This window comes from Rhincodon typus, chromosome 35, assembly GCF_021869965.1.
Source record: "Rhincodon typus isolate 14 chromosome 35, sRhiTyp1.1, whole genome shotgun sequence".
NCBI lineage: Eukaryota > Metazoa > Chordata > Chondrichthyes > Orectolobiformes > Rhincodontidae > Rhincodon > Rhincodon typus.
Window position 1 is genome coordinate 4,008,899 of NC_063366.1, and position 14,955 is coordinate 4,023,853.

The 14,955-nt window shown below is 41.8% G+C and overlaps 1 protein-coding gene across 1 annotated transcript in view; it reads right to left on the reverse strand.

Annotated features, from left to right (window-relative positions):
- The window catches only part of LOC109938039 (zinc finger protein 850-like), a 50,317-nt gene extending 36,948 nt beyond the window's left edge, over positions 1 to 13,369 (reverse strand). Inside the window, exon 1 of the mRNA XM_048616860.1 lies at positions 11,959 to 13,369. Within this exon, the coding sequence (XP_048472817.1) occupies positions 11,959 to 13,260 (1,302 nt within the window). The 5' untranslated portion in view covers positions 13,261 to 13,369. The remainder of the gene's footprint in view (positions 1 to 11,958) is intronic.
- Between the last annotated feature and the right edge of the window lie 1,586 nt (positions 13,370 to 14,955).

A 14,955-nucleotide genomic window follows, 5' to 3' on the forward strand; every position in this document is an offset into this window, starting at 1 on the left:
CTTCATCTTCGGAGGCTTTCAAACTGACGACATCAGTGTGAGAAACATATGCTCAGATGTGTTTGACAGCAGATCAGAAGAGGAAGGCCCGCAGCATCCAAGGCAGTGATGGGATCAGCACATGCACAGGAGGGAGAGAGACGAGAAAAAGTAGCAGAAGATGGGTCTCATGGAGGGTATGAGGACAGCTGGGAGAGAAACAAGAGAAAGCTTGGAGTTCAAGGCTATAGATTGGGGGAGTATTAATGGAAATTTGTCCAGGTGAGCTAGTAGAAAGGAGGGAAGTGACAGAGGCAGCTGATGGGATTATTTCAATTGTATTTCCCTTAGCGAGAAGTCAGTAACTGGGAAACAGAAATTTAAAGTAATTGATGGAAGGATTAGAGGCAAGAAACTCATTCAAGTTAAAATAAGCCAACAATCAAAAGTGTAAAACATGATTTTGGGGGGAGAAAGGGCAGTTTGTGCTGGGAAGTGATCAGAATTTGTCCAAATTCATCCTCCCAATGTTCCATTGGACATTGGAAACCTGACAGAGACAGTGAGAGCTTTATCAAAAGACTGGATAAGGTGTGAGCATCTCTTACCATTTTCCAATAACTGATCATCGAGTGTTCACTGACCCTCCAAAGAGTATCCCACCCAGACACACCCCCTACCCTATCCCCATAACCCTGCATTTCCCATGGCTAATCCACCTACCCCGCACATCCCTGGACACTATGGCCAATCCACCTAATCTGCATATCTCAGTCAATGGATAGAAACCAGAGCACCCAGAGGAAACCCATGCAGACATGGGGAGAATGTCCAGTCTCCACAGATGGTCACCCAAGGGTGAAATCAAACCCAGGTCTTGGGTTACTAACCACTAAGCCACCATGCTGCCCCTGTTCTCTGAAACCATCCCCATTCATTAAGCATTCTAGCTTCGAAGCTATGAATACCCAACATCAAATTCAAACATTATGTGACAGCATTCGGCAAACCACATTTTGGGACTGCAGACACTTTAATCTGAGTAAACCTGACATTTCTGAAGAAAAGTGGCTATGGTTGATGACACAGTCAAGTTGAAGATAACAATGTTGTACTGGAGAAGGTACAAATGAGAAAATGAAATATAAAAATCTTGAATCCATGATTACTGAACTGACTGAAGGCAACAACATCAAATTCTTTGTTATTCGGAGTTCGAAGTAAATGGCTCTATCGAAATGATACCCTGTTGATTTTCTTACAGATCATAAACTATAACTGTTTCATTAACAAGAATAGCTAGGGTACTTCTTCAGATATTTTCCACATTTTTATGGACACACATTCTGTCGACCTTATATTTTATTTAGTATTGTATATCATTTACTATCATTTAATTTAGAACATCGATTTCACACTGTTTTAGTATCAGATTTTCATTAATAAAGTTATTATTTCATTTTTTAAAAAAATAGGCTGACAGAGTAAGGCTAATCTATTTAGTTTTAACATTTATTAGAAATAAATTTTGATTGTACTTCCAGCTCCTCACAACTATTTTATCTAAATAATTTTTAACTCTTCCCCTTTACCTCTCCCCCTTTTATTAAACCAATAATGATGCCTAACCTCATTTCAATCCCATAAGTGCACTAGTAATACTTTAAATCTGTTCTTTTAAATCTACCATTAGGATAAAAGTTTAATTATTCATTACTACCCATCAGATCACATAGTTAGTGTTTATCCAGGAAAATGATTTGTCACTGAAATCTTCCAACCATCTGTAGAACGATAAACAATAAATCTGCATGTGCTTCATGTTCCATGGAAATATTCATCCCAGAGAACTTTCTGACAAGAGTGAAACCAACTTGACCTGCTCACCAGGACCTTCCCCATTAAAACTGGCTCCTGTGTTAATGGACTGGTCATGAACCAGGATGTGAGATTGTTAAAATGTGTGAGATGAAACAGATCTAGGGGGAGGGGCTTTAGGCAATCATTGTCACAAGTGTGATTTTTTTCGGATAGTTTTACAAAACATGTGTTTAACAGTAAGAATGCTCATAGTAGCAGACAGCAGGAAGAGAAGACACAAACAACAGTAAAAACATCAGTGGACAGCAGTGGCAGCACTACACATTACAAAACTGCTCAGAAGATTAGTTTAATAAAGGGATTGGATGAACTCAAACAAGACAATGAAGCTAAAGGAACTGCAGGAATTGATGCAGCAACTTTTCAGCAGCAACAAATCAAAGTTTAACAGCGAGAGTGTGGCTCAGACGCTCCAGGAACAGTGTTTGTGAGTTTGATAATGATTTAACTCAGGAGGGGAGCAGGGGAATGATGATTATAAATTTATGTTACAATAAGATATCATAAAGAAGAGTTGTGAACATTGACCATTTTCTCCACCTGACAGGTTAAGGCTGAACCTGAGAGTTCAGACTATAAGAGGGAGGTGTGGGTTCACCCATCTATAGGTTGGAATAACGTCTCTCTGTTAACAGTATCCCATCAAACATTCACTGAATCATGGTACCTAATTCCCAGATGATACAAAGTTGTTTGAAAAGTATGTTGTGAGGAATACATAAGGAGTTGTAATTGGATTAAGGTAGGTTAAGTAGGTGGATAAAAGTCTGGCAGAGTATAATGTAGGAAAATATGAAATTGTTCACTTTGGCATGAAGAACAAAAATGCAGGATAGTATTTGAACAGACAATGACTGCAGAATTCCAAAGTGCAGAGGGAGTTAGGTGTTCTCGTGCACATGAGTTACATAAGGTTAGTATACAAGGTACAGCACTTCATGAAGAAGCCTAATGCGATGCTATCCTTTATAACAAAAGGAACTGAACATAAAAGCAAGGATATTCTGCTTCAGTTATACAGAACATTAGTGAGACCACATCTTGAATAATGTTGGCGTCCTAATTTAAGGAAGTAAATGCATTGGAGGCAGTTCATTGGAGGTCTACTAGATTCATACGTGGAATGAGTGAGTTGACTTATGATGGTAGGTTGTACAGGCTGAGCTTGTTTCCACTGGAGTTTAGGCAATTGAGGGGTGACATAATTATAGTGTCTCAGATCCTGAATTGTCTTGACATGTGGAAAGGATGCTTCCTCTTGTGGGTCAGCCCAGAACTAGGGGGCACCAATTTAAAATTAGGTGGTCACCGCTTCAGGGCAGAGGTGAAATTTTTGCCCATCAGAATGTTTTGTGATTCTGAAACTCTGAAACTCTATCATGCAAGTGATAGAAGTCCCTGAACTCCATACTGAAGAGTTGAAGGAGTAGTGCAGTGAATGAGTTGGTCTGAGATCAGGCATGGTTTGCTGATGCCACCTTGTATAGATGAAGTCTTGAGGAGTTCAAAAATCTAACTTTTAAAATTCTCTGTGTGTTGTTCTCGTCATAGCTCACACAACACCAAGGAGGGAGATTTCTACTCCAGATGTCAACTCAAATACAAAAGGTGTTGCTCATATGTGTTTGTAACTGCTAATAAGTGAGTGAGAGTGGAAAATGAGGCTCTGAAAACAAAAAAAAAGTAAAAATCAAAAGCAGCCATCAAAGAAGTCTCAAGAAGTGTGTTTCATGCAATTATCTGAAAAAGCATGGCTGTTGCGTGTTTCATGAAACACTCAAACTGAAACTTGAGCTTTTGATACTCTCTATAAATAGAGGCAGATGTTTTGCTGGACCAGTATGGCACAGTTCAACCACAGTATGATTATGGTTTCTAATTCTGGACAGCAGAAGAAGATAAAGGCTTTGTTGGGGATTCAGAAGGCATTTACTATATCAGCTCCAGGAAATAGGGATTACAGAGAAGCTGGGTCTCTCATAGAGCCAGGAAGCCTTAGGAAATTCAAGAAATGTGCATATAATTATGGAAAGTTGAGATACAACAAATAGAAACTTCTTCCAATGGCTGGAAATAATCCAATGGCCCAGATTTAACTTCATTTAAATTAAATCAGAAATGAACCAGAGGTGACATAATTAGAAGTGGCAGCGGTGAGGAGGGAGTGGGTGGGACTGACTCATCTTCTGGAATGTGCCTTTGCGAAGAAGATCTGGAGAGAGATGCAGTGGTTTTTGTCAAGGTTCATCTCAAGTAGCTCTGTGACGCAGGACTCTGTGCTCTATAGTCTATTGCCTGGGATGTACACCAAGACAAACATCGACTGCGCCCGGAGGACCATCAACTCAGAGAAAGATGCCTGAAACCTGTTGGTCTTCCAGTTCAAGGACCTCAACTGAGTGTCACAGACTGGTATATTCCAAGGTCCAGGACTACACGTTGAGGGAGGCACTGAAGCTTGCAGCAGCTGCCACCAAGTCACAATGGAGAAAGATCACAGTTTAAAGTCTTTCTGAGAAAGTATAAGTTATCAGTTTAGTTGCCAGACTATCCTCCCTATTGCCCCAAAATGTAAATATTTTCTTCCTGTATGATTAATATGTCCTTGTTCTTTACAGTAGCTCTGAGTTGTAAAATTCCAACATAATATTTGAGTTTCTTTTTCCACATTAAGATTGTACAGAACAGAATTAACTTTTTGTAAGTACTTATGCATGATTATTTTATGAATAAAGTGTATTTTTGCAATAAAACAGTAAGAGTCTGTGATTTACCAGGCATGATCTTTAGGATCCGCTATGGTCTCCAAACTACAACTTCATAAACTGAGAGTATTTTATTCACGAATGGGATGTGGGTGTTGCTGACTGAGGCAGCATTTATTGTCTATTCATGGTTACTGTTGTGGAAATGGTGATGGACTGCCTTCTTGAAATGCTGCCAGAGCAGCAAAGATCACTACACTTTACCCTTAGATTTCAAAACAGTTCAGAATTGATTAACAACAAACTCAACAATTCAGGAATTCCAACTGTGACAAGGTTACTGGATTCGAGAACTTGACCTAAAAACATCAGACAAAAATAATTGTTTCAGAGATAGAACTGCAGATGCTGGAGAATCTGAGATAACAAGGTGTAGAGCTGGATGAACACCAGCAGGCCAAGCAGCATCAGAGGAGCAGGAAGGCTGACGTTTTGGGCCTAGACCCTTCTTCAGAAATGGAAGGGTCTAGGCCCGAAACATCAGCCTTCCTGCTGCTTGGCCTGCTGTGTTTATTCACTCTACACCTTGTTATCTCCCACAAAGATAATTACCCACATTGAAAATACCAGTCTCTGAATAATTCACAACAGCAGTTCTCCATGAGCTATGTAAGAATGTGTGTGCCCTCCACAAGTCCGAGATGTAAAATCCAGGATTGTGGTGCACTTCTTCCTGCCATGCTCTGTACCTGGAGACCAAACCAAACAGGATTCAGCTCTGAGCCCACAGCTTGAACTCCTCACCTTGCTGCTGAAATTACCGAGAAAGTCAAAAGGATACATCGACCATAAAACCTCATCAACAGATTGTTGGTTTTCAATGAGCCACTAACATGGAGATGTAATTTATCTGATGGGACAAGAATAGACGTTGGACACTGACTATGTCTCTATAAACGCTGTGACCACAACTTCCACATCACAGTGACTATTAGAGCAGGTTTCACACAAAATAATCCAAAATTTCAACTCCTTCCTCATAAACATGTTCCAGTAATTCGTGTTAAAATATTTTATATTGAGACATTAATATCTCTAATAGAAGAATAGATGTCAACATTTATCAGGTCTCTCCTGATAATCTTGTGAAAACCCAACATCTCCAGAAATACGTCGGACATTGCAGCAAAAATTCACATTTAGTAAGAAAATGTTTGAGAGATTGTGCCATCCTGTGTTTGTTGGAGTGAGGGACAGACCATCTCCTTAATCATTAACTGAATTGCAGCCAAAAGCCCAGAAAGCTTCCCCCTTCACTGAGATTGTTTAAAACCTCCACAGGGACTCAGCTCAATTCATCCAAATCGTCCCTCACCATCCCACTCCGAACTACATTACCCATGCTGCATTTGGGCCCCCGCGCCCAGAAGGGCGGTGATATGGAATCAATGGAGAGCACGCCACAATGTCTGACGGGAGTTGTAGTTCTGATCCGCACAGCCGCGATTGGCGATCTGCGTTCGAATTTGAGAGCGAGCGAGTGGTGTTGGAATTGGAGGAGCGCCCCTGTAAATGGCGGCCCCTGGCGGCGGGAACCGGAATCTCAGCCTCTTTCCCCTCCCTTCTCCTGATTGGTTTACTGGAGGGTCGCAAAGAGGAACAGGGAGTAGCATTTCAAATGTACACTGATCTTCGCCGGGAGGGAGGGGGCTCAGTGTAGATTAGGAATTACGGGAGACGTTGGGGAATGGCATTTGCTGCGCATTAGAACACAGGAAGCAGAGTTTTGGATAACCTCTCCCAAAACGACTCCTGACCTGCTGAGAGGATGAACTCGGGACCTTTAGGCTATTTCCTCAAATGGACAAAACTCTCCGGTTGGGGTTCGGAAATCCCAGGAAAAAAAACAGTTTTTGATTGGTTCTCCCCAAGAGGATCCACTGGCAAATATGCATCCCAGGATCAATGTCTCAAAAATAGATCATCTGATCATGATCACTTGACAGTTTGTGCATACGTTGGCAATCAATGTTTGCTGCATTACAAATTATTTTGCTTCGGTTTTCACGGTGGAGGACATTCGTATCGTTCCAAAAGTAACAGGTAGTGCAGAAGTTATAGGAAGAACTTAGAACAATCACTAGGGAAAAAGTATCATACGATCCTACAGTGTGGAAGCAGGCCATTCAACCCATCGAGCCCACACCAAACCCTCCGAAAAGCATCCCACCCGCCTCCTGATCCCTGTAACTCAGCATTTCCCAAGGCTAATCCACCTAGCCTGCACATCCCTGGACATTGTGGGTAATTTAGCATGGCCAAACCACCTAAACTACAATCTTTGGACTGTGGGAGGAAGCCAGAGCACCTGGAGGAAACCCATGCAGACACGGGGAGTATGTGCAAACTCCATACAGACAGTTACCCATATGCTGGAAGTCAGCAGTGCTAACCAATGAGCCACCGTGCTGCCCCATGTGCTGGGCAAACCATTGGGCCTGATGGCCTACATCCTAGAGTTTTAAAGGAAGTGGCAGCAGAGATGGTACGTTCATTGGTTATAGTATTGCAAAATACCTGTATGCGGGAAAGGTTCCAGTTGATTGGAAAAATGCGTATTCAAAAAGAGAGGGAGGCAGAAAGCAGGGAACTATAGGCCAGTTAGTTCAATATCTGTCATTGGGAAGTTGTTAGAATTCATTATTCAGTAAGTAATTACAGGAAATTTGGAAAGTCAAAATACAACCTATCAGAGTTAGCATGGTTTTATTTTTCTTTTTTGTTTGTAAGTGCAGGGGTTCAGTGAAAACACCATTGTGCTAAATAATTTTATTCAATATTTCCACCACCAGAAAAAACACATCTGTGGCCAGAGCGACAGTAACAAGCAAGGCCTGATAGGGGCAATGCTTATGTGGAAAAAAAAAGGTGAAGTGGGAGGCTGGGATTAAATCAAAAAAGATGGAGAAATAAAGCACTCCACCCCCCGTGATCCCCACCTCTCCCTAAATCCATTGAGAGCATTGGTGGACGTCACTTGCTCCCTTTCCAAGGACATCTGGGCTCAAACATAGCCACGGAAGAAAGGTAGACAGTCTGCCAAAATGACCCCCTCCAAGGCCCGCTGCCTAGACCTGTTAATAACCAGTCTGGTCAGACCAAGGGGCAGACCCATGAGGAGATCCTCCGACCTGCCTGCACCCTTCCGCATCAGGTACTCGAAGATCAGGAGGTAGGGCTGAAGTGCAACTAAAAATAGAGCAGAAGGTAACTGAAAATGGAGTGCAAATGCCCACAACCAATATACACATGACTTTACAGTGCACCAAACAAACAGATGTCTGAATATTTTTATCAAGGGTAAATCATTTTTGATTAATTTGTTAGAGATCTTAATAGAACATAGAACATTACAGTGCAGTACAGGCCCTATGTCTCTTTGAAGATATAACAAGCAATATAAATAATAGTGATCTTGAAGTCATACTATATCTGGATTTCCAGGGGCATTTAATAATTTGACAAAGTAAAATCACATGAGGTTACATGTAATATATTAGCTTGGATAGAGGATTGGCTAACCAACAGAAAGCAGTCGGGATAAATGGGTCTTTTTGTGGCAGATAGAATGTAACCAGTGGGGTGCCTCAAGATTCAGTCCTTGGGCCCCAATGATTTTCAATCTGTATTAATGATTTGAATGAGGGTATAGAAAGCACCATAGCCAAGTTTGCAGATGACAGTAATATAGATGGTAAAGTAAGTTGCAATAAAGAAATAAGAAATTTACAAATGATTGCAGCTGGGTTAGGTTAATAGGCCAAAATGGAATTTAACATGGATAAGTGTGAGATCATCCATTTTGTTTGGAGGAAAAGAAAAGCAACCTATTATCTAAATGGAGAGAAACTTAAGAGTGCTTCAGTGAGAGGGATGTGGTTGACCTTGTGCATGAATCATAGAATTTAGTACACAGGTACAGAGGGAATTAAGGAAAGCAAATGGAATTTTGGCACTTATCATTAAAGGAATAGAGTAAACAAGTAGGGTAGTGATGCTGTAAATATTACAAAGCATGAATGAGATTGCACCTGGAATAGTGCATATAATTTTGGTCCCTATACTTGAGGAAGATGTAATTAGATTGGAGGCAGTTCAGAGGAGGTTCACTGCATTGATTCCAGAGATGAGCATTTGATTTATGAAGGCAGGTTGAACAGTTTAGGCTTGTACTATGTGGAGTTTAGATGAATGCAAGGAGATCTAAGTATTAAGGGGGATTGTCAAAGTAGATGTTTCCCCTTTGGGGCAATCTGGAATGAGAGGTAATAATTTTAGGAAAGGGGTAACAGATTTAAACAGAGATGAGGAGAAATTATTTCTCTCAAAGGGTCGTGAATCTGTAGAATTCACTATCACAATGTGGTAGATGCTGGGACTTGATTAAATTTAAGGAGGAAATAGATTGTTAGTTAGTAATGGATTAATATGGGGGGTTATGGGGAGTGGACAGTAAATTGGAGTTGAGGCTGAGATGAGATCAGCCATGATTATATCAAATGGCACAACAGGCAGGAGGTGCTGAATTGCCCACTCCTGCTTCTAGTTCTTATTTACTTATTACAACAGGGACCATATTTCAAAAGTATATAATTCATTGTAAGGTATGTCAGACAGACTGAGATTGTGGAAGTTGATATATTAATTTCTTTCTTACATGGGGAATTATAAAGCCATTGATGGAGAAAGTATCCCAGCCCACAGTGATATTAACCAATATATTGTATACAGGACTGTTACTGTAGGATCCTGAATGTTTCAGTGAATATGAACACACCACAATGACAAAGCAGGTAGATGGGCCAAGCAAACAAAATTCGATTTATTGCAAGTAATAACTGTATACAGCTGATTGATGTAAATAGTCAGGTGGCAACACAAAGCTCTGAATTAACCAAAATAATAAAGAATAAATGACTCAAGATCTTTCTCAGGACTTGAAATGAATCTTGGAAGAGCATAAAGTAAACATATCACACTGTTATCACTTCAAGGTATGATGGGCTGAGGGAACTCAGGTCTGTAGACACTCACCCCCACCAGATAGGAGAGTACAAACATATTACTCAAAGACCCATCACCTGAAGAGGATCTGCCTTTTTTTTTTCTTTTTCCCCTTTTTGCACAGCATACTGGCTGTGGCCAGCCAGCTCAGAGTTAGTCCTCAACTGAGGAGATTCTAATCTTCTGTTTTTCCTATTATTGTATGTAGGTGTAAGACACAGTGAAAACACCAGGCATGTAAATAACTTTATTAACATTCCCACCACCAGGAAAAAACCCATATGGCCAAAGAACCAGTGACAAGCAGAGCCCCGGCCAGGGCAATGCCTATGTGAAAGAAAAAGTGAGGGGAGAGGGTACGGATCAAATCAAAATGGAATTGAAAGAGGAAATAAGGCCCTCCACACTCCGGTGCCCACCTCTCCCTAAAGGCATCAAGAGTGTTGGCAGACACCATGTGCTCCTTTTCCAGGGACACCCAGGTCCGAACATAGCCACGGAAGAGGGGCAGGCAGTTGGCCATAATGACCCCCTCCATGGCCCACTGCCTGGACCTGTTAATGGCTAGGACCAGAAGCAGACCCACAAAGAGATCCTCCGACATGAATCTGCCTTTAATTCACATCACTAACTAAAGCAGTACAATTTTATCCTATGCCCAATCCTGACAGTCAAGTACAAATTGCTTCATGACCTTGCCCGTCCATAACTTTGTAATGCCTAGCCTCTTATCTCACTCAGATCTCTGTGCTGCTCCAGTCCTTACCTTCTGTACATTCCTCCACCCCAACTCCCTTCACCTGACTATTGACAGCCATGTTATTCAGGTTTCATGTTTCACAATTCCTTCCTTAAACCTCTCTGTATCTTTATCTCTCTTCTTTCCTTTAGGAATTCCCCTAAATGCCACTGATGCCATAATTTTGGTGACCCCCTCCTAATATCTCCTTCTCTATCTCAGAGTTATTTTTGGTCTGATTACATCCCTTTGAAACATTTTGGTTTCACTATATCCAGGCACTCTACAGATACAAGCTGTTGTCCTCAAATTCCCTCCAATCCTTGAGCTTTCCCAGGTACTTATCCAAAAATAAAGCCACAAGATTCCACAGTTTTGATTAAACAATAAACTTTACAGTACTAAAAAAGTTGACAATATTGACATAAATTACATTCTAACATCCAACATTAACATGAGCTAAGTAAGTGTGTCATAGAAAAAATGTGGTCAAAAAGACTTCATCAATAGCAAATACAAACAAGATAGATCCCACGGGATTCCTCAGAAACTGCACCAGATGTTAATGACACAGTGGGTAATGAAATCTAACTAAAATTTACAAGGACTTCCAATTTTGTCTTGTAGGCTGAAACTTTAAAAGGCAACTCTGTGACAGACTGCCTCAACTACAGCTCATGTGCCAGAATGTCACCCTTCTTGCCTGGGATTTCACTTACCAGGCATCTTGAAACTGCACTTCAGCACTTACTCATGGGCACAACTCCAGCTTTCTTGCACAGGCAGCTTCACTAAGCAAGCAAGTGAAGCCCTTCTAACCATTGAGTATCTGAGTGTTTTCTTGGTCAAAGTGAGAGTCAGTGAATGACTTGTACCTGACGCTGCAGTGGAAGGATGCTGAGTTTGTACAGGAGCTTCTCAAATATATTTATGTCTTCATTTGGTGATGTTTGGTGATCTGGTCAATGATTAAATTGAGATAGCAAGAACTGCAGATGCTGGAGTCAGAGATAACAAAGTGTGGAGCTGGAGGAACACAGCAGGCCAGGCAGCATCAGAGGAACAGGAAAGCTGACGTTTCGGGTCAGGACCCTTCTTCAGAAAGTTTAAATTGAACTTCTTGAAACAATTGGCCTGAAGGAGGAAGCAGTTTGAGACAGACAATGCTTTGGAATGACAGCATCCCCCCACCCTGTACTGTGTGAGCACTGGAGGGTAAACAACACAGACAGCTCTCAGTGCAACAGAAGCAGATGACCCAGCTCTAAGTCCATGTGGAGACATTGGTGTCTGGTGAGAGAGGAATTGGGGGTGAAACAATCCTGACACACATCACACTGCAAGGTTTTGTCTCGTGTGTGAGTTCATTGATGTTCTAGGAGGTCAACCAATGTGATTATCAAAACAATTTTATGACAAAACTCACATTTACAAGACTTGCCCTGCGTGAGTGTATTGATGAATCAGGAGGCATGCTGACTATGTGAAAGCCTTGTCACACACTTCACACCTGAAGCGTTAATCCCCTCTGATACTAGATCCTTGATGGAGCAGGAGTTTCCATGACTCTAAGAATCATTTGTTTTAAACCTCACATTTGAGGGGTTCTTCCCCTGTGTGAATCCTCTGGTGCATCAGGAGCCGTGTGGATGTTGGGAAAGCTTTATCACAAACCTCACATCTGAACGGTTTCTCCCCTGTGTGGATTGTCTGATGGACCAAGAGGCTCGATAACTGAGTAAAAGCTTTGCTACACACCTCACATGTGAATGGTTTCTCTCCTGTGTGAATCCGTTGGTGCACACAAAGGTTTGATGACCGTGAGAATGCTTTGTCACACACCTCACACTTGAATGGTTTTTCGCCAGTGTGAATGCGTTGGTGTATGCGGAGAGTCGATAACTTTGAGAATGATTTGTCACACACTTCGCAGGTGAGTAGTTTCTCCCCTGGGTGAACTGTTTGGTGTGCGCGGAGTTGGTGGGCAAGGACACTGGTCAGCTTTGAGAATGATTTGTTGCACATCTCACAAGCGAATGGTTTTTCTCCAGTGTGAATGCGTTGATGTACACGGAGGTTTGATGTCCGTGAGAATGTTTTGTCACACACTTCACACTTGAACGGTTTCACCCCAGTGTGAATACGTTGGTGTGCACGAAGATTTGACGACTGCGAGAACGATTTGTCACACACCTCGCACGTGAATGGTTTCTCCCCTGTATGGCGGTGTTGGTGCTCGAGCAGTGTGGATGAATGCGAGAATGATTTGTCACAGACCTCACATGTGAACGGTTTCTCCCCGGTGTGAGTGCGTTGGTGAGCACGGAGATTCGATGACATTGAGAATGATTTATTACACACCTCACACGTGAATGGTTTTACCCCCGTGTGAATGCGTTGGTGTCTGCGGAGGTTTGATGATATTGAGAATGATTTCTCGCATATTTCGCACGTGAATGGTTTCTCCCCTGTGTGAATGCGCTGGTGTTCGAGTAGAGTCCACGACTGTAAGAATGACTTGTCACACACCTTGCATGTAAAGGGTTTTTCCCCTGTATGAATGCTTTGGTGTTTGCGCAGGTTTGATGACTTCAAGAATGATTTGTTGCATACCTCGCATGTGAATGGTTTCTCCCCAGTGTGGATGCGTAGATGACTGCGTAAGTTCGATGATGTTGAGAATGATTTGTTGCAAACCTCACACCTGAATGGTTTCTCTCCTGTGTGGATGCGATGGTGTTCAAGGAGGGTTGATAAATGCAAGAAAGATTTGTCACACACATCACACTTCAATGGCTTCTTTCCAGAGTGAATGCGTTGGTGTTTCATGGGCTTCAAAGACTGCACAAATACTTTGTTGCTCATCCCACACTTCAGTACGTTGCCTTTCATAGAGGTGCCCCAAAAAGGTACACCTTGTAAATGAGGAAATCTCACAACTTGAGAAATGGGCACGTGGTCTCCAGCACTGTATTCACAATGTGTGTGTTGTAAACAAGTGCTTAAAAACAAATGTGGAATTTGTTGTGGAATGATGGTTGAGTACCTACCTCTGAATCAGGAGATCAGGCTTCACCTTCACCAGGATGTAAATAATCTCTCTGAATGGTTTATTTAGAAAATATCAAACAAATGATTTAAGCTCTCATCACACTTGGAGCCACTCACACTTCTTCCCAGTCTCACCCTGACTGATCACACACAGCTGAACTTTCAGGAAGGTTCGTTCTAATGGAAGGCTCCACACCACTGACCAGTTTCCGATCCAATTGTATGTCAAAACTCCCCTGACCCAACCTATTTCTACATGATGTTTTCACTGCCCAACTTTCTCTGTGTTGAGCAATGCTGTGAAGGTACTGGACGTCTTCCCACAGTTGTGCAGTTGTTCCTTGGATGATGGTCAGGATCTATCTGCGATTTCTATCCTCTCTGTAATCTCTGATGTAGTACGATGCATTCCTTCTGTAAAACAGGAAAAGGAAACATGATTTCCTCCAACTCCCTCTCCTTTTTTGCTGAAGGGCTGACTCCTCAGAGACTGTTCCACAGTGATTACGAGTCTGCTATTGCCATGTGTGGGGGATAAGATACAAGTACTTCATTTTTCTCACTTTTCTGTCACACACCCTCTGTTTCCAGCAGGGATACTGGATAGTGACCAGGACCAGACAATGTGGCTACTTTCTTTCCTCCACCCAGATCCCTATCTTCCCAGGCACCGTTGGCACAATGGAAAGGACAGTTGAGTGGAGTGTAAAGTGAGTTCTCGTTTCACTGTGATGTCAACTTGTGTTCAGAAAGACCAGTCTTTGCTATACAGCATATCTTTAATGTAACAATGACCTAAAGTTTACTCCATTTAGAAATGTGTTCTATAAAATCAAATGAAAACAGAAAACATTTAGATTGGCCTAGGTCTTTTTGCAAGGACAGGGGAGTTCAAAACTAGAGGGCACAGGTTTAAGGTCAGAGGGGAAAATTTTAAAAGGGACCTAAGGAACAACTTTATCACGCAGAGGATGCTGTGCGTATGGATCAAGCTGCCAGAAAAAGTGGTGGAGGCTGGTACAATTACAACATTTAAAAGGCATATGGATGGGTTTATGAATGGGAATGGTTTAGAAGGATACAAGCCAAATGCTAGCAAATGGAACTACATTAATTTAGGACAACTAGTTGACATGGACAAGTTAGACCAAAGGGTCTGTTTCCATGCAATACATCTCTATGATTCTGTAAATGATTTGGAACATGTGGTGGCTGTGAAAGGCTTTATTTGAACAAAACCATTTTCTTCTTTTCTGACTTAACAGAGCTAGGGTGCTGGGGGTCTTGGAAGGATTTGTGAAAAAACAGGAAAGATCCAGATCCCAACACACACAGAGAACTGACCATTCACAGTCCAAAGGATAATAATCAGCACCCAACACACACAGAACTCAAGGAAATCAGTAAGAATCCTCTGACACTCTGCACCTCCCAGATATTGACACCTCACCTTCTCATAGTCAGGAATGAGTCATCAATAAAACTCAGTCTGGAAATCAGAAGGGAAATGCTTCCAATAAACACACTCAATATCCA